The 20,994-nt window shown below is 42.3% G+C and overlaps 1 protein-coding gene across 10 annotated transcripts in view; it reads right to left on the reverse strand.

Moving 5' to 3' along the window:
• The window catches only part of bnc2 (basonuclin 2), a 533,367-nt gene that overhangs the window by 250,468 nt on the left and 261,905 nt on the right, over positions 1–20,994 (reverse strand). The window contains exon 1 of one of the 10 annotated variants that reach the window (XM_055632355.1): positions 11,030–12,249. The exons of the other annotated variants lie outside the window; for them this stretch is intronic. Within the exon in view, the coding sequence (XP_055488330.1) occupies positions 11,030–11,128 (99 nt within the window). The 5' untranslated portion in view covers positions 11,129–12,249. Of the gene's footprint in view, positions 1–11,029; positions 12,250–20,994 lie in introns of those variants that run through there. 10 annotated transcript variants of the gene reach the window in all.

Genomic DNA, 20,994 nt, shown 5'->3' on the forward strand with positions numbered 1-20,994 from the left:
AAATTTGAGTAAAAGGCTTCTCCTCAACTTGGCTCTAAAGTACTGGATGACCTCTTATCCTAAGATAACCTCCCTTGATCTAGTCTATTCAGCCTGAGAGATAGCCTCTCAACATCTATTCTGTCCATTCCTCACAGAAATCCTCACAGGGTCTGAAGAAGTGTCCCGACACAAAACGTCACCCATCCTTTTTCTGCAGAAATGCTGCCCCGCTGAGCTACTCCAGCACTTTGTATCTATCATCCCATATATAATCTTGTTTGTCTTGAAGTGTTCAACCTCTCTCTCTCTCTCTCTCTCTCTCTTAAACTCCAGTGAGAATGAGCTCATCCTAAACATTTCTCGTAGGACAATCCCATCATCTGAGCAATGAAGCTGGTGTTTATGAGGGACAGCTGTTGGTATCATTTCCAATTCATGTGGGTTCCGTATTATCACAAACGTGCTGGGAAGCGTGCAAAACATCACTGAAAACAGACTTTGCAGCATGACACATTATATATCAACAGATATTTAAAATATAGAAATTATGGTAGCAATATCCTGGAATCTAATTATCAGATTATCAAATATTGCTTCGATAGGGAATTCAGAAGGACATTCTTCACCGAGGCTGATGAGAACGTGAAAGTTCATCCTACTACAAGTGGTTCAAGCAGAACTTTCATATGAAGAAAGACCAGATACTTGGCTTGTACTCACTAGAATTTAGAAGATTGAGGAGAGATCTTATAGAAACTTACAACACTCTTAAGGGGTTGGACAGGCTAGATGCAGGAAGATTGTTCCCGATGTTGGGGAAGTCCAGGACAAGGGGTCACAGTTTAAGGATAAAGGGGAAATATTTTAGGACAGAGATGAGAAAAACATTTTTCACATAGAGTGGTGAATCTCTGGAATTCTCTGCCACAGAAGTTAGTTGAGGCCAGTTCATTGGCTATATTTAAGAGGGAGTTAGATGCGGTCCTTGTGGCTAAAGGGATCAGGGGGTATGGAGAGAAGGAAGGTACAGGATACTAAGTTGGATGATCAGCCATGATCATATTGAATGGCGGTGCAGGCTCAAAGGGCTGAATGGCCTACTCCTGCACCTAATTTCTATTTTTCTATGACTGAAATAATGAGAGGGTGGGTGGAGGCCCTAGCACAACATAAATTGTTGGACTAGATAGCCTGGATCCATGCTGTATATTCAATGTAAGCATATGGATCACTTTCATTGGGCAAAACAATTTGTTTTTAATTTCTCTGTCAAGAGTCAAGAGAGTATTATTGAAGAAGGGTCTCGACCCGAAACGTCACCTATTCCTTTTCTCCAGAGATGCTGCCTGACTTTTTGTGTCTGTCTTCAAGTGCTATTGTCCTATGTACTGAAACGGAGTAATGAATTTTTACTTGCAGAAGCACAACAGGTTTGTTGACACAATAGATCATATAATAAATAAACAGTTTGACAAATAAAAAAAACAATATAGTGGAAGCTAAAACAAAGCACATTGGCCCTAGTGCAACCACGAAAGTTCATAGTTTAGTTGGAGTTCATTGTGTTCAACAACCTGTTCGTTGTTGGGAAGAAGCTGATCCTGAACCTGGACATTATAAATTCCTTTACCTTCTTCCTGATAGCTGGAGTGAAATGAAAACGTGGCTATAGTGATAAGGGTCCTTGATGATGTTGGCTGCCTATTTGAGACAGTGTCTTCTATTGATCCCTTCGATGGCAGGGAGGTCGGTGCCAGTGTTGTTACAGGGCAGTGTTCACCACTTTAACAAAGCCAACACAAACCAATAATTTAAATAATGCCAAACACATCATCACAACTTGCAGCTGATATCATGACAAAGCTCTTCCTGCACTGCTCAATCTTGCTGCAAAGATTATGGTATCCCTTGGTCTGACTATTCCAAACCACACCTGACCATTGGTCCTTATTCTTTGCCATTTCAAACTCAAGTTATTCCTCCCTGAACAAGTCCAGCAGTTCTGTGCTCAGTGGCCCACACCGGCTTCCAGTTAAACACACCTCTACACATGAAGGATTATCCTCTTTTCAAATTATTCCGTATCTCCACCTTCTTTATCTCCAGCCCTATATCCATCTGAAATTGTGGGATTTCACCAATTTCGGCCTCTAGTTCATCCAAGAATTTAAATCAGTCTAATATTGCAGGCAGTGCATTCAGCAGTCTGGGCCCAAAGCTCTGTGACTTCCTCTCTAAATCTCTACCTGCCTATCCTTCTTTAAATAATTACTTTGGCCGGACTTCTGACTGCCTGCTTTCATGTGGTACCATGTCAGATTTTGTTTGACAATTCTCCTGTGAAAGATATTTTGCTGCATTAAAAGTATTCTACAAGGAATTGTTGTTGCTTCTCTTTAACAGCAACACAATAAGCATGAGGTTGGGTGGAAAGGATGTGAGAGCAATTGGCAATGTAAGCTGCACAGCGTGACATCCAAAGGGCCAGTCCATCAATGTTGTTAACACCAAGAGCTGTTGGAAACAACCACAGCTGTGAGAGTTTACAAACCCTTCTCAACATAAAAAGCTATGCCTATTTTATGGGGTGTCCCACTGACAAAACAGCTTGAATGCCTAAACCAAAGCAGACAAGCACTCAGGGTCAACAACAACACGTTCTCCCTGCGTGGCTTTCCCCCAAGTACTCAATTCTGTCCAACATCACAAAGATGCGTGGGTTCACCACTATAAATTACCACAGTGTAGATGAGTAGCACAAGCATCAGGGGGAGTTGATGAGCATGTGAGAAAGAATAGATTGCATCAAAATAAGTGGGGGAATGGGATCGATGGGATTGTTCTCGGCCACCATAAATTCAATGAGTCAAATGGCCTCCTGTGTTGTGAGGAAATCTGAATAAATAAAAAATATATGAACATCCCTTGCCTTTAACTTTGACAGACTACCAGGAGCAGACAATCTGGTCTGAGCCCCATGGGAGATATTAGAGCTTGTCAAAGCTTGGTCAAAAACAGTAGTTTGTAATGATTAATCTAAAAGAGGGAGAGGTGGAGACATTTAAAGAGGGAATTGCAAAGTTTATGGCCCAGGCTGCTGAAGGCACAAGAGTGGAGCTATTAATATCAGCATTTAGCAAGAGGCTAGAAATGGGGAAGAGCAGATATTTCAGGACAGGAATTAATTAGAAAGGCAGAAGATGATGAGATCACGGAGGGATTTGAAGACATGGATGAAAAATAGGAAGGCAAAACATTCCTGCTAGTCCAATTTTCTTAAGGGCTAGTAATTTAAAGCCCTAAAAGATCAAGCAGCCAAATATTCCACAAGTCTACAAAAAAATTACACATTCTTGACGTGACCAGGCAATAAGGAAAGAAAATAGAGAATGCAGATGAAGACACATGCAAAGCTGGCCATACTCGGCTACCAACTCAGATCACATACTTATAGTGCGGCTTTCATGCTGGATCCATGTGCCAGATGACTGGGCATCCATTCCTTGCAGCCATGATAAAAAGTTGCACAGAAAGGCTACACTTCCCATGAACTCTACATCAATGGATTCAGATAAAGTATTTGGATAGATAGCTTGCAGATGCAACTGGTGTAGAGGTACAATGAAATGCTTGGGAGCATTGGGAGCACTGCAGCAGTGACCTTGCTGAGAGCTTAGAGCCCTCACAGCCATCTCACAACATTGAAGGGAATGAAGGGAATGCTCAGGGTGATATGTTGACGTTTGTACATATTCAACATAGTTTTATTCATAAATTTGGTGCGCAATGCTTATTTACTGAGGGTTTCAATTCTACATTGTCGACAAGCGTTGGCTATGATAGTCAGTGGCAAAAGGAAGGCAAGGTGTGAACCCAGCGGTGTAAGGGGAATTGATGTGCTGATATAGCTGTGGACGGCAAGGGCAGCTCAGTGAGAGAGGGTCAATCTAAACCGCTTTCTTTACCTCCTTGCTCCTGCAGCAGATCGCAACTTTTTATCTAAGTGTGAGATCTGTGCCCACATTTGGAGAGGTGGCAGCACGCACTTCAATAACACTTAATCGGGCTTCCTGGCACCTATTCTTGTTTTTACAAACACATTTTGCAAGAGATGCCGAGGGAAACCAAGCCCTTTCAACATGATGATAATAAAGGAAGGGAATGGGATTTCAAGCAGGACTATTCATGGATTCTGTCATGTTAACTACTTGCCTCCTAATCTGGTCTGTGCCCAGGATTATCACTCTATCTGTCAATGGAGGGGATGGATTTATTCACTTCAAAACACTTGATGTTGTCACTGATACTAATAATTAGCACCGCTTTCTGCTGAACACTCACAGTCAACAGTTGAAGAGCTACTTTCTGCCAGTAATTAGTGACTCTGCCTATTAGTGTATATTGTAACTTCTGGCATCTTTGAATAAAGTTACTTCATCGCTACATTAGGATTGCTGTCAGATGACTGAGCCCTTCATGGGATTAAAACAAAAACAATTACTGGAATTAGAAAAAGCACAGATGAACACAACAGTTCATTTGCTGAGGCAATTAACCACATCCTTGTCAAAGCTCCGGGCTTCCTCCAAGAGAAGTGCTTCTAATTCCCTGCTATAAGACACACAGCGTGCCTGTGCTTGGCAGGGACTGTGCTAATAAATGTAGCAGAATATTGTCACCACAAGATCAATCTCATCTGTCTTGTCACATAAATCAAATTAGTCATTGACTGTCTAGCCTGGGCTCCTCTTGTAGCTTCAGGAGGTAAAACTAAGACCTCTTCATTGCTCTTTCCCCCTCAGGGACTGAGATCAGAAAATTTCCTCTGGGCTGCAGGACAAAAACATTTACAAATGTTGAACATTTTTAAGGGCAATACAATCTGCTAGTTCATACAGATCAAGTAGAAATTCATCTGAGAGACAGCAACTTTGACAATCTGATGCTGCCCCTCTGATGACACCGGACTCCCTCAACACTGCCCTTCCAACTCTGCAGCCCTCCCTCAGTGTTACCCCTCCGGCACTGCATCACTCCGTCACTCATGCCCCTCTAATAGTACATATCCCTCAGTACTGTCCCTCTGACACTGCAGCACTCCCTCGGTCTCCTTTGCAACTCAATCATTCATTTCTTGTTGATTGGTGCATCTAGGCAGCAAAATTAAACAGTTTTAGTTTTAGTTTTAAAGTTAGGGAATGCTAACTGGCCCCTCGGTTCACCAAATCCACTCCAACCATTGATTTGCTATATTTTATGTTATCCTACTTTTGTATCCAATCCCTACATGCTCGAGGCAATTTACAAAGGCCAATAACCGACAAAACCCACATGTCCTTGGCATGTGGGAGGAAACTAGAGCACCCGGAGGAAACCCACCCAGTCACATGGACAACAGAAACAAAATTCCCGAGGTTGGGGGAGTCCAGAACCAGGGGGTCACAGTTTGAGAATAAGGGCTGAGTTGAGAAAAGAAAATCTTCACCGAGAGAGTTGTGAATCTGTGGAGTTATTTGCCACAGAAGGCAGTGAAGACCAATTCATTGGATATATTTAAGAGAGAGTTAAGATATAGCTCTATGGGCTAACGGAATCAAGGCATATGGGGAGAAAGCAGGAACGGGGTACTGATTTTGGATGATCTGCCATGATCATGTTAAATGGCGGTGCTGGCTAAAAGGCCCGAATGGCCTACTCCTGCACCTATTTTCTATGTTAACATGTAAACTCCACACAGACAGCGCCCAAGATCAGATTCAGTCCGGGTCTCTGGCGGGGAGAGGAAGCAGTTGTACCGGCTGTGCCACTGAGCCGCTCTGATCAATATTCTGTTTGATTTACCACTTCTCACTAAGGACTCTTACCTTGACGTGCACCAACATTACCAGTGCTGTTGAAATGGATTTCAATACTATAAACGTTAGCAAATGATTGGATGTGTTGAAAAGATTTTAATTTTACAAAGAGTTTATGGGAAATGCTAAAGAACCAGCAACAGGAACATAAAGAGATTGGAGCAGGAATAGGCCAGTTGACCCCTTGAGCCTGCTCTACAATTCACCAAGACCATGGCTGATCTTCTACCACGACAACATTTCCCTCTCCTATCCACACATCCTTCTATTCCTATTTTAAGGATGGCACAGTGGTGCAGCGGTAGAGTTGTAGCCTTACAGCCTCAGAGACCCACGTTCCATCCTGACTTCTGTTGCTATCTGCACGGATATTGTACGTTTTCCCTGTGACCACAATGGCTTTTGCCAGGTGCTCCGGTTTCCTCCCTCACTCCAAAGAAATACAGGTATGTAGACTCATTGGCTTTGGTAAAATTGTAAATTGTCCCTAGTGCGTAGGATAGCGCCAGTGTACGGGATGATGCAAATTTCAAAATACTGACATTGTGCATGTACGTCTGACAAATCACGTATGTTTGTGGATATATAATTGAAAAGTGTGACCTGGGCTAACACGGGCAAAATTGAAATAAAACTAAAAATTGAATAATTCATGACATATTGATAGCACATGGCTATTACTACATCAGAATAATAATGTTTTTAATAGATTAAAAAGGAGGTAGTTGCAATGTAATTTTCACTCGTTTATTAAGTGTTAGTGCCTGCAGTCCGATAAAATAAAAATGCTGAAAGTAAAACAAACTATCCATCGATAGTTCCTTCTCTCCAGAGATGCTGCCTGTCCTGCTGAGTTACTCCAGCATTTTGTGTCCATCTTCAAACTATCCATTGAGCCAGACTTCTCACCTTATTATGAAATGAACTGAACACACAATAGCAACCAGTGAGAAGGAAAGCAACTTATCATAGTGTTCTTGCAATGCAAAGCCATTGCCCACAGAGAAACTGCAATGGGACCATGCGGATGAGATGAGACCATGTGATGAGACCATGCTGTTTGCTGCAGTGCTTGCAACCTGAAATTCTCTCCGAGCCTGCTCTGCATTTATCACATAACCTCTAAACTTTCTCTCTCACACACACACACACACACCTAATTTACCATACACAGATGGGAGGTAGTTTAATATTCTGTGCCTGCACATGCACGTAAAGTATGTGCATCACCCACAATCAAGTGAGAATTCCCTTCCAATGTTTATTATTTGTTGTCAAAAATCCTTCCTCCTTCATGCAGCAGACTTGCTAAATTAATGCAGCTGGAAATACGTGCATTTCTCTGTGGACACGTGTGGATTCTCCACTCCTTCTGCTTGCCAAATCCTTTCACTCATTTGCTGGGTTAAATGCTTTAAGGTCACTGTCAATCTCAATCCAAAATGGCAAACTAACATTGATGGTCCAGGCAAATGCCAACCAATTCCATTAGATTCTTTCTAATTCTACCTCAAGATGTGTATATCGTTGACATAGCCAGTACTTAATGCCCAACCCTAACTGCTTTGAAATAAATGACTTGTTGGGCCATTTTAAGGAGCAGTTAAGGGTTTACCGCATTCTTGTAGATCCGGAGCCACCAACAGTTATGGATGGCAGATTTCCTTCCCTGGAAGTCAAGTCAAGTCAAGTTTATTTGTCACATACACATACAAGATGTGTAGTGAAATGAAAGTGGCAATGCCTGCAGATTGCGCAAAAACAACAGAACAGAATAGAACAGAATCAGTATTTACATGTTAGAAAATGTTACCATTTAAAAAAAGACACAACACAACAGTCAATTAGTACAGTAAATTAGTCCCTGGTGAGACAAGAGTTTACAGTCCTGACGGCCTGTGGGATGAAACTCCGTCTCATCCTCTCTGTTTTCACAGCATGACAGCGGAGGCGTTTGCCTGACCATAGCAGCTGGAACAGTCCTTTGCTGGGGTGGTAGGGGTCCCCCATAATGTTGCTGGCTCTGGATCTGCACCTTCTGATGTATAGTTCCTGCAGGGGGGCGAGTGTAGTTCACATAGTGCGTTCGGCCGAACGCATTACTCTCTGCAGAGCCTTCCTGTCCTGGGCAGAGCAGTTCCCTAGCCAGATTGTGATGTTGTCAGACAACATGCTTTCTACAGCCCCAGAGTAGAAGCACTGAAGGATCTCAGAGAGACTCCGAGGTGCTAAAGGCGCTGCCTTGCCTTACTCACCAGTGCGGCAGTGTGTGTAGTCCATGTCAGATCCTCTGTGATGTGGACTCCCAGGTATTTAAAGCAGCTCACAGTAGTACCATTTATCTCCAGTGGCATGTACATCCTCGGATGTTGTGCCCTTCTAAAGTCCACAAACAGCTCCTTAGTTTTTGTGACATTCAAGAGGAGGCTGTTGTTCTGACACCAGAGTGCCAGATCAGCCACCTCCTCCCGGTAGGCCTTCTCATCGTTATCGGACATCAGGCCCATCACCACAGTGTCATCAGCAAACTTGATGATGGAGTTGTAGTTGAACCTGGCCACAGGGAGTACAGTACAGTACGTTTACTGAAGCAGATTGTTTTTTTACAATGATCACCATCACTGAGATAAACTTAATTTTTAGATCATTGAATTTAATGAATTTAAACTTCCTAACTGGTAAGATATAAACATATCTCTGGATCATTAGTTCAGATCTTCGAATTGCCAGGTTACTAACGTAGATACTGTTATCATACCTCCAAGACTTGGTTCATTCCAGCTAATTTCATCAGAGAGCTCTATAGTAAACTGTGACCAAATTCTCAATCTGCTTGCATTGGTGAGCATGGAGCCTCACTTTCTATCTCAATGCAGATGTTGCTGCATTCCAATGCAGTTTGCATTGATTTACAAAGTTTACGATTATTGCAGTTTGTGAATGGCAACCTTAAAAGGGCCCAAATTGTCTTTGTTCATCCATATCTGTGAGCAATGTAGAAGAATAAATAAAAATCAATTAAGTTGGAGAAGAATCTCGAGATTATCACCTTTTGAAAGTCACATCACAAATAGCCAGTTAGTACGTCTTGTGCCCTCTTTGTGCACACCTCACAGATGCCGGAAAATGAATGCCTTTCCTATTATTTGTTTTCTGGCTGACAAATTGCTGAGTGACATTTGGAAAAGGCCAATATTTAACGCACAAGGCTGTCACTCCTGACTACACAGCATGACACAGTATGCCAGAAAAACTTACCAGAAATATGTCAAAGTAAACCTGGGCCCATATTTTAAACAGACAATTGTGTTAAACAGAATCCATGCTTCGAAGACTCGGAAATTGCTTCAGTGTGATGCACGGTAATATCAACTTCAATGTACAATCATTCAATAGATTCAAACATGGTAATGAGCAAAAATAGAATAAATGCTTTTTACTATAATATTTTCAGGCAGCACCATCTCGCTAAAATACAGTCAACTTCTCAGTTTTACCTGAGGTACCTCGGGTACTCCCTTCCAAGGTGTCACTGTGTGAGACGTATATCCATATTAGGCTTTATAAATATCTAAACACTGACACACTCAGTCTCAGAGACTATGGATCATTTGACTGGTTTCATCTTTTTACAATTACTAACACTGATAGACGTGACTCAGCCCATCATATCAATACTAGTTCATCATTCAATCTGCTCTTCCCCACTCTTTCCTCACAACTGAAATGATCATTCCCCTTCAAATATTCATCTCATCTCTTCTGGAAGTTTCTGCAGAATCTGCTCCACTAGCCTTTCAGGCAGCGCATCCTAGGTCACAGCAACTCACCACAGGAACAATTCCCCTTGAACTCCCCTCCAGCTCCTTCCAAATACGCCTCCCAAAACAGTTGCTCCTTCTGTCAAAAACCTTCACTGATTTGAGCACAACTCTTCCTTTAATCGCCTCTGATCTGAGAGCAAAAATCCCTCCATCCAGTTTTATTTTGTAACAATTCCTGAAAATCTCTGTATCTGTACAAACATTCTCACATCCTTCCTGAAGTGGTGACCCATAATGTTCCACGCATCTAACTAATGTCTAGAAATGTGTCGTTTATAAATGCGTAGTGTTACTTCTAATTGTTTCTCAATTTCATGACTTCTTCTCTTGAATTAGTAATATTGCTACAACACAGATCCTTTACAATGTACTGTTACTCAATTCTTTTTTGCGGGTCAATGTTCAGCACTGATAATATACACAAGATTCTTCTGCAAAGGCACAGTGATTGAATGTGGACATTCTGCACACAAACCTAGTCTAATTCCTGCAAACTGGTTTTACAAAAAGTCTGGAAGCAGGAGAAATAGTATTTCCAGGGAAAGACAACACCACATCTTGCACCCATGAAGTTTATGACCTATCAGTGATATACAGTGGAGATACGATTTAATGTTGTGCTTCACTGTAACCAATTTCTTTAACTTGACTAAATCAATCATGTTTACAGGGGCATGAAAGGCAGGTCTCCAGAGCAAAAGGTGTATCCAATGTGGTCCTCATGCCGATGACCATCTTTGGTACAGCTGCATCAACTGTGCATAGACTCAGAGTACTGAACATCAGCTGCCACCATGTGCTGCTTCTACTTATTCAAAGTTCTGAGAAGGACGGCCTGCCTATACAAAAAAAATCAAATAGTAGCTGGAACTTCACAGGTCAGGCAGCATCCGTGGATGGAAATGGACAAACAACCTCCACAGATGCTGCTTGACCCACCTCCAGCAGTTGTTTTTTTCATTCTAAATAGCACATCTATTTAAAGTCCCAGCTGTCCTGGTGGGAATTGAACTCATGTCTGTGGATCTCAAATCTCTTGCTGCTCATTCGCACCCAGGTTATAGAATACTCATTAATGGACATATTTCAATGTTTATACATGCGCACATAGGTGAATATATACAGACTATTCCACCACTAAAAATCCATTGGACCCTCCACTCACTATCCCCATCCTGTCAACCTCTGCAATGTCTTCTTGTCCTCATTGGCATGAAGTACCACTGACACGATACATAGATTTACAAAGATTGTCAATTAATATTGCCTAGGATAAAAAACTGGTAATTTTTGTGTCTTTTTCCTTTTCATTCCAACCTCCACCTTCAGGGAGGTATCTTTCAAAAATGACTATTTACTGGAAAGTACCTGACTGGAGAACTGCCTGAACTCTTTTGAATTGCACATTATCAGCGAACTTGCAATGCTTTTTTTTAAAAAATGTGCTTGTGTATATTTCTCTTCCATTACCCCAGAGCCTTCTCCGCATGAATACCTGATGTCTTCAGAAGATGATTCTGCTGCAAGAAGAAAGGTGAAGGCAGATTGAGGATAAACAGAGTCGCTCTTCCCACAGCTCAGAGCAAGTCATATTTTTGCTGCTTTAGTCACAGTTTGCTCAACAGAATTCAGAACACATGTTTCAAATATGCATTCTGATACAGTCATTTATCATCATCCAAATAAAGTCACTCGGATTTCAACTCACATTCTACAATTGAAATTCTTGCAAAAAATATGAAGTCATAGAACCCTTTCAACATATTAGTGATGTTCACAATTGTTATAGTTTGGTACAAGGGTACGAGCAGTCCACAAAAGAGCCCAATTCTTCCCAGTTGATCAGAGATAAACTAAACTAAGGCTCTCCTCTGCAGAAAATAAATCTAAAAAGTGTATTGAAGCACTTTCTCTCTCTCTCTTCACAAGGGCTCATCCAGGAGCAATTATATTCATTGCAGACAATGGAAGACCTCAAAACCCTTGTGCTGTGCCTCTTTTAACAGGCGTTGTACAGATCATCCATCTAATTTCCCCTGTTCCCTCAGTAAACATCAGAAGAGCTGTAGATCCATTTTGGATCAATTTCGGTTTGAATCAGTACATGCAGAGATTTTAGTTGGATTACACTGACTCTCACCTGTTCTCGCTGGATGCTCATGGACAATAATATTGACTGAACATAGAACATACAGCACAAGCACTGGTCCTTTGGCCCACAATGTCTTGTGTTAAACTTGATTCATATCCCTCCACTCCCTGCATATCCATGTGCCTATTTCGAAGGCTCTTAACTGTTGTGATCACATCTGCTACCAACACCTGGCCTGGTAGCACAATCCAGGCACTGAGTTATACCACTCTGTGTAAACAAAACTTGCCCCCACACATCTCTTTTAAACATAGAGCTATGCCCTTAGAGCTATGCCCTTAGAGCTATGCCCTTAGAGCTATGCCCTTCAGCCTTTGACATTTCCACATGGTAAAAAGGTTTCGATTGCCGACACCGAACTGTGTCTCTCATAATTTTATATACTTCTACCAGGTCTCCCCTCAAACTCTGATGTTCCAGAGAAATCTATCCATGTTTGTCCAACCTCTCCTTATAGCTAATTGCTTTGAATCCAAGCAGCATTCTGGTTCCCTCCATAGATGGTGCCTGACCCGCTGAGTTACTCCAGCACTTTGTGCTTCACCCAAGATTCCAGCATCTGCAGTTCCTTGTATCTGCATTCTGGTACACATCCTCTTTACCCTCTCCAAAGCATCAACATCTTTACTGTAAAGCATGACCAGAATTCCACACAATACTCCAGATGTGGCCTAATCAAAGTATTATAAAGGCTGCAACATGATTTCCTGCCTCTTATACAATATGCCTTATTTACCACTCTATTTACTATCTTTCAAGTAGATACAGACATGGATCCCAAATCCTTCTGTATGGATCAAGCTCCATCAGCCATTCTAAATCTAGCCATATCTTATTACGGCCTTCCTCACTGTCCGTAGTTGCACCAATTTTGGTGTCATCTTCAAACATATTAACCAACTAATGGACAATAATATTGACTGAACATAGAAGATACAGCACAGGCACTGACCCTTTGGCCCACAATGTCTGTGTTAAACATGATCCATATCCCTCCACTCCAAGCATATCCATGTGCCTATTTAGAAGGCACTTAAATGTATATGATCATATCTCCTCCCAGCACCAGTTCTGGCAGCACTGAGTTACTCCAGCATTTTGTGTCTATCTCCAATATTAACCAACCCACCTCTATATATCTGTAAGTCATTCATATATATTCAATTCAATGGATGACCTAGCATAGATCTCTGTCGAACACCACTGCTCACAGATGTCCAGCCAGTATAACATCCACCACATCCACCATATGGGTATGCCAGTTTAGAATCCAAATGACCAAGTCACCATAGATCTTATATATCTTAACCTTCTGGATCAACCTACCATTTGGGACTTCATCAAATGCCTTACTGCCCATCCCACTGCCCAACCTGCATCATCATCTTTGTCACCTCCACAAAAAACTCAATCAAGTTAGTAAAGCAAGATCTGCCACAGACAAAGCCATGCTGACTGTCCCTAATTCTGTCCTACTTGGAAATCCTATCCAAAACAATCCTCTTCAATAGCTTCCCAATCACTGACATGACTAGGGTTGCTAACTTTCTCACTCCCAAATAAGGGACAAAAGATCAAAATAAGGGACCGTTGACCAACTCGGCCGTGGCTGGGTGAATGATGAGTTGGCCCAGGTGCTGGACTGCACACAAAGCCCAGCCGGCAGGTCAGCTGAGGAGTTTTGGCCCGGAACGCATGACATCGCGTGCAAAGTTCAGCACCCCATCCAACTCATGAACCAATGATCGGCCATGAGAAGGAGGGGTGGTGTTGTCGGCAGTAAGCGATGGTCCGACGATCGGACAGCTGGCCGGGCTGCTGACCAACGGGGCCACGGGCGAGGCGCCGCTGCTGCACTCCATGGGCTGTACTACGTCGGGACGGGTGAGACGAGACCGGATGCGGCGCTCTGACCCGACAGTCCCCTCGACCTGAGTAGTGGCAGCCAAATATGGGACAAGGGCGGTCCTGACAAATCAAGTTAGCCCAATATACGGGATGTCCTGGCTAATACGGGAGAGTTGGCAACCCTAAACATGAGGCTCATTGGCCTATAATTTCCTGGATTATCTCCCCTTTGCATCTAAAACAAAAGAACAACATTAGCTGGTCCTCTGGGGCCTCACCTGAGTCTAGACGGTTCATCAAGCCCTTCCCGAAATTCAGAAACAGTGCAAAAACACCATCATTCACCTGATGGCAGTTACAAAATTGAGTTTTACAGGATTTGTGAATGTAGTTGTTCACCCATCCATTAAGTGGATTCATACTCTGTTCATTTTGTGGTTTTCTGCTCCAGCTAAGCCAAAAAAGACAAAGTATTTAAACTGTCATTGCTCCCATTAAGCCAGCTGTTCAATAGCTCACAGCTGCAGCCTGCCAAAGGAACAAGGGCGAGCCCCCACCGACTGTAATGTTGAAGATCAGCAACAAGGCATGGAGGTATGCTGGGCTCAACGCCATTTCTGGGCAGCCCCACATCTTCATGTTGTAGTTCAGCAGCTCTGCTTTGCATGGAAATCATCAATGTACTCAAAAAAATGTTTCTTGTTCCGTCTTCCCAGCTACCAGCCTGAGGACATTGGATAGATTTCACAATTGTTGATGACTGGGGAGAGCTGTAACATGCAAAATTGTCCAGAAACCTTTCAGCAAACTCTGAATTTTCAAATGGAAATCTATTCTCCAAAAGGAAGCAGTCAAATGGAGCTGACTGCTTTAATGTTTCAGCAAATACAGGTAAGACCGAGAGAGACTGCAACACATCCCTGAGACCAGTTACTTTACCAATTTAACTGATACCTATATAACATGCATGTTTACAGCTACCCTAGATGTCCAAAGACCAGTGCAGTGGTACAGCAAGTAGAAATGCTAATGCATTGTTCCAATCACATGGGGCTGTGTGATGTTTGCATGTTCTCCGTGTGACTACATGTGCTTTCCTGGGCTGCTCCAGTTTCCTTCCCACATCCCTAGTATGTGGAGGACTGATACTACATGGAATGCGCTGAGAGATGGCATCGACCATCTTGACTGAACAGCTACCTTTATACTGTGAGAAAATATGAAAGCATGCAAAGTAAATAGCTCCTGTACTTTGCCTCAGAAACCTGCTCGACTTCTATGGGCAAGGAGACTCATGAGTACATTTTACTCAGCTGTCCCTTGGTGAAAGGTCAGAGAGAAATCTTGGACCTTCCATGTACAGGCTATGCACGTAGTTATTTTTCTTACTGCATTGCTGAAAATTTTTCTTTCTTAAAGAAATATTTCAATGAAAAACATACCCAGAGATTTTTCTGTCATAATAATATTCACACTTTTCCAACAGATTTCTTACTCCACGCAGACTATAAGAGGCTTCTGATTGCCATTTGTAGAACTATGTTTTAACTTAGACAAAAGTTTTCACTACATGTTTCTTAATTTGATTTGTCATGGGACCCTGAGATAGGAAAACGGGAAGAATGTAAATAAGATATTGTGATGACACAAGTGGACTTGGTGGTGAAAAAGTCAAATAGCATGTTTAGAGCCTTGAATTGGGATGTCATGTTACAGCTGTACAAGATATTGGTGAGTCTACATTTGGAGTATTGTGTACAGTCTTGTTGTCATACAATAGGAAGGGTGTTATTAAACTGGAGAAGGTGCAGACATGATTTACAAATATACTGCTGGGTCTGGAGGCCTTGAGTTATGAGGACAGACAGGAAAGTGGGGCCTGTGTACCCTGGGGCAAAGGAGGCTGAGGGGTAACCTTATAGAAACTCATAACATTTCAAAGGGCATAGAGTAGTTGGATGGTCTCTGAAGGTACAGTAGGATAAAACTAGAGGGCATAGGTTTAAGATAAAAGAAAAAAGATTCAAAATGGACCTAAGGGGCAAATTTTTCACAGAGTGCGGTGAATATATGGAACAAATTACCAGAGGAAGTTGCTGAGGTGGGTACAATTTAAACATTTAAAAGACATCTGGATAGGTTCATGGATGAAAGATTTAGAGGTATGTTGACCACACTCAGGCAAATGCGACCAGCTCAGGAAGGCACCTTTGTCAGCAAGTACAAGTTGGACCAAAGCGCCTGTTTCCATGCTGTTTAACTCCATAACCCAATGATGAAGTGACATACAAGACATGGACTTCATCTTTTATCGATTTTTACTTTACATCAATATCTTTCTCCACAAGGGTATGTGGGGAGAAATTGCATAAACAATAAACAGTTATACTGTGGCAGAATCAGGCCAAGCTCCATTCAGACTCCAGAGGAGCACAGATGGAAAACAATCATGTCTATGCCAGTTCTTTGTAAGTGTCCTTACACTTCTGCAGTTCTGCACCTTCCCCATACCTGTGTAACTTCTCCCTGTTGGGTATCTGTTCTATTTCTGAAAGTAACTACTGAATCTTTCACTGGCATTGCGTTCGAAACCATAATTACCTCAATTCCCCCTGACTCTCCTCATCTCAAAACCTCAAATCTGTGTCCTTTGGCTCACAATCATTAAACAGCAGTCAGACCACAGTACCGATGGAATGATCCTATAACCTTCAACAGGTATTTCCCTCAAATAGCCTCTGATAATATAGAGGAAACTACACATGCCCAGGAATGATGAGAATCAATGCATCATTCCTGATAAAAAGTTCCAAATGTAAAAATTACACAGAGTATTGATTAACTAACACACACTGCATTTATAGACTACAATCACACAAGGATAAATTAATACAAACCTGGTCATCATCTTCCAGGTATCCCTTCAATGATGAAGTAACATGAGAATATGAGTTTAAATGTACAAGCGCATGATATCGTTTGCAAAGTTTGTTGTTCCAATTACTGAATATGCCCCCACTGCAGTCACATTTGGTAAGTAATTATGTTAACCTTCACTTTCCCATCCACATTCTAAACTAAAGTAAACTAAACATCAGAATGACATAACTTTCCATCAGCCCTTTTGCCTCTGCCCCCTCCCAGTCTCAGTAAAATTAGAACCCGATGATCTTGCTTCTACCTCAACATCAGAGGCCAAAGACTGAGTCATGTTGAAAGTATTCAAAGTTGTTTGAACACCAGCGGCTGATCCTCGCTTCCAGTCACCTGCTGATTCTGTCCAGGTGTTTCAAGGATATCTTCAGGCATTAGAATTCAGACAGAGGAAAGCCTCTGCCAACCCTTTGTCTGGAATTCTACATTCCTAGCACAGATGCTGAATAGCCAGAAAATGTTAACCTCACTCTCTACAAACGCAATGAAAAAATTGATATAGATACAATCTAAATATTGTTATCATTCATAAGTGGAGGTTTATTAAGTAAGTAGGATTACTTCACAAAGGCATGATCATTCCCACTCAGGAAAATGCTAAACAGTGTGCAAAATGGGATTTGCAGTCCTGTTTTTGTCAGCATACAGATCATGATGCCATCCATCACACACCTGTGAAGAGAGAAAGTTTTTTAAATTTGTACTACTCATCCTATCTGCAAGCAAAATGTTGTTTCCCATAACTTTCTTCATGTAGATAATTCCTCTTTAAATCAATCGCCTCACCTGTAATCTGATTTTGGCTAGTTTGGTTCATACACCTCTGATGCCATTTAATTTGCACCTAGGGTGAAATTGGAACTACTTTAGATGAATCGATAGTCTTGTGGCAACTGGTGAGGAGTTGGGTGATCACTCAAAGATCTTCAGTGCTGTCAACAGCAATCTTATAAAATCATGTTTTGGTTCAACTCATTGCTGTGACTAGTTACAAAACCGTTTTGTGGTCAATTTATCTGTAACAATTTCTGCCTTGAAGAAATTATTACAAAGAAACATTTTTTTGTGTAAAGTACTGATAACTATTTTATGGAATGATTAAAACTTTACAATACAGAAGGCCATTCAAAGAAAATATAGTGCTTGCTTCTTCCCCGAAAGCATTGTAAATGATGTATTGTCAAGTGCCAATCCAACGGTACTAGCTACTCTGTCCAAAGGAAAATGAAACAAAAAACAAACCAGTCTGCTATCCTAAAATCTAATCTTATTCTAACGTTAACTAGGAACAAGTCAGATTTACTGCAGAAGTTGCCAAGGCTCTCACTGCTCAAACCACATTCCAAATACCTCTGCTGCAAGAACTACTGGATTTGTTTTCAGTGATCCATGCAGTTGAATCAAGCAACCCCAACTAATCTTACCAAACATTTCTACCTTGCTAAAATAAAGATTAACAAACAAAAAATGTTCACACATGCTAAAACATGTCGAAGCAATGAACTGCAGATGCTTGTTTACAAAAAAGACATGGAATGCAGGAGTAACTCAGCGGGTCAGGCAGCATCCCTGGAGGAAGGACATGAACAGGCGACGTTTTGGGTCGGGGTGCTTCTTCAGACTGATTGTATTAGGGGAGGAAAAGGATGGAGTTAAAGGGGAAGAGAGTACAGGAAAAGTTACGAAAGATACTCAAATTAGTGGGATGGAAAGTTCAAGAAAGAATAAGAGAGTAAGGTCAGGTGAAAGAGGAACTGGTGTGAGAGGAGAGGTAAATACCAAAATAAAAGTGTTATATATGAAGTATAAGAAATAAAATGGATGAGCTTGAGGATCTGTTAGAAATTGGTAAGTATGATGATGTGGGAATTACAGAGACATGGCTGCAAGAGGATCAGAGCTGGGTATTGAATATTCAGGGATATTCAGGGATATACGTCCTATCGAAAAGACAGACAGGTGGGCAGAGAGGGTGGGGTGGCTCTGTTGGTAAGAAATGAAATTCAGTCCCTTGAGAGGGGTGACATAGAATCAGAAGATGTAGAGTCATTGTGGATAGAACTGAGAAATTGTAAGGGTAAAGAGACCTTAATGGGAGTTATCTACAGGCCCCCAAAAAGTAGCTTGGAGATAGGGTGCAAGTTGCATCAGAGAGTTGTGAGTGTGGAATTCTCTGCCTCGGAGGTGGAGGCCACACAGTAGATTAGTGGGCAAAATTGGAGCACATGGTATTGGCTGTAGTCTATTGATATGGATAGAAAATTGGTTGGCAGACAGGAAACAAGAGTAGGGATTAACAGGTCCCTTTCGGAATGGCAGGGAGTGACTCGTGGGGTGCAGGTGCCGCAAGGGTCAGTGCTGGGACCACAGCTATTTACAATACATATTAATGGTTTAGATGAAGGAATTAAAAGTAACATTAGCAAATTTGCAGATGACACAAAGCTGGGTGGAAGTGTGAACTGTGAAGAGGATGCTATGCAGGGTGATGTGGGCAGATATAGTATAATGTGGATAAATGTGAGGTTATCCACTTTGGTGACAAGAACGAGAAGGCACATTATTATCTGAATGGTGTCAGGTTAGGAAAAGGGGAATTACAATGAGACCTGGGTGTCCTTCTACACCAGACACTGAAAGTGCGCATGCAGGTACAACAGGCAGTGAAGAAAGCTAACGGCCTTCATAAAGAGAGGAGTTGAGTATAGGAGCAAAGAGGTCCTTCTGCAGTTGTACAGGGCCCTGGTGAGACCACACCTGGAGTATTGTGTGCAGTTTTGGTCTCCTAATTTGAGGAAGGACATTCTTGCTATTGAGGGAGTGCAGCGTAGGTTCACCAGGTTAATTCCCGGGATGGCGGGACTGTCTTATGATGAAGGAATGGAGCAACTGGGCTTGTATTCACGGGAATTGGAGGGGATCTTATAGAAACGTATAAAATTAATAAGGGATTGGACACGCTAGATGCAGAAAACATGTTCCCGATGTTGGGGGAGTTCAGAACCAGGGGCCACAGTTTAAGAATAAGGAGTAGGCCATTTGGAACTGAGATGAGGAAGAAAGAGAGTTGTGGATTGACGGAATTCTCTGCCTCAGATGGCAATGGAGGCCGATTCACTGGATGCATTCAAAAGAGAGTTAGATAGAGCTCTTAGGACAAGCGGAATCAAGGGATATGGGAAGAAGGCAGAAGAAGTGAATAATCAGCCATGATCACATTGAATGGCGGAGCTAGCTCGAAGGGCCGAATGGCCCACCGCGCCTATTGTGTGTGTATGTATCTATGTATTTTAGTGAAGCCTGCAATAATTGACACTGCTCTTATTACCCACCTGGGACATCTTCTGGCAAACTCTATCAAGAGTCTCCATGGAGCTCTGATACAAAGAACATGCCACACACAGGTAATATTGTTCAGCAATCTGTCTTGGACCCCCTCACCTTCTGGGAACACTCACTCCACATCTCCTCCCATCATTCAATTGCTGTAAGAGTGCTGAGATACAAAGAACTGCAGATGCTGGAAACTAGAGCCAAATAAAGAGTGCTGGACCCACACCAGGTCAGGCAGGAGGGGGGGTATTACTTAAAATTGGAGAATTGAATGTTCATACCGTTGGGTTGTAAGCTTCCCAAGGGGAATATGAGGAGCTGTTCCTCCAGCTTGCACGCGGCCTTACTCTAGCAATGGAGAAGGCCCTGGACAGAAAGGTTAGTGTGGGAGTGGGAAGGGGAGTTACAATAGTTCGCAACCAGGACACCCAGCAGGCCTTGGCAGACTGAGCGCAAATGTGCAGTGAAATGGTCACCTCATCTACACTTGGTCTCGCCAATGTAAAGGAGGCCACAGCAGGAGCACCAAAAACAGTGGATGGGATTAGAGATTAGACATGCATGTGAACCTCTGTCTCATGTGGAAGGATTTGGATGGAAGTTATGGAGGAGGTGCAGTGACAGATGTTACACCTCCTGTAGTTATAGGTGAATGTACCTGTACAGGTGGCGGTTTGGATATAAACCAAGGAGATGCAGAAGAGGTATTTTCTGCAGAAATCAGAAAGGGATAGGGATGGAAAGATGTGAAAGGTAGTGGGATCATATAACCATATAACACATATAACAATTACAGCACGGAAACAGGCCATCTCGACCCTTCTAGTCCGTGCCGAACACATAATCTCCCCTAGTCCCATATACCTGCGCTCAGACCATAACCCTCCATTCCCTTCCCATCCATATAACTATCCAATTTATTTTTAAATTATAAAAACGAACCTGTCTCCACCACCTTCACTGGAAGCTCATTCCACACAGCTACCACTCTCTGAGTAAAGAAGTTCCCCCTCATGTTACCCCTAAACTTCAGTCCCTTAATTCTCATGTCATGTCCCCTTTGTTT

The sequence above is a fragment of the Leucoraja erinacea genome, chromosome 3, assembly GCF_028641065.1.
Source record: "Leucoraja erinacea ecotype New England chromosome 3, Leri_hhj_1, whole genome shotgun sequence".
Classification (NCBI taxonomy): domain Eukaryota; kingdom Metazoa; phylum Chordata; class Chondrichthyes; order Rajiformes; family Rajidae; genus Leucoraja; species Leucoraja erinaceus.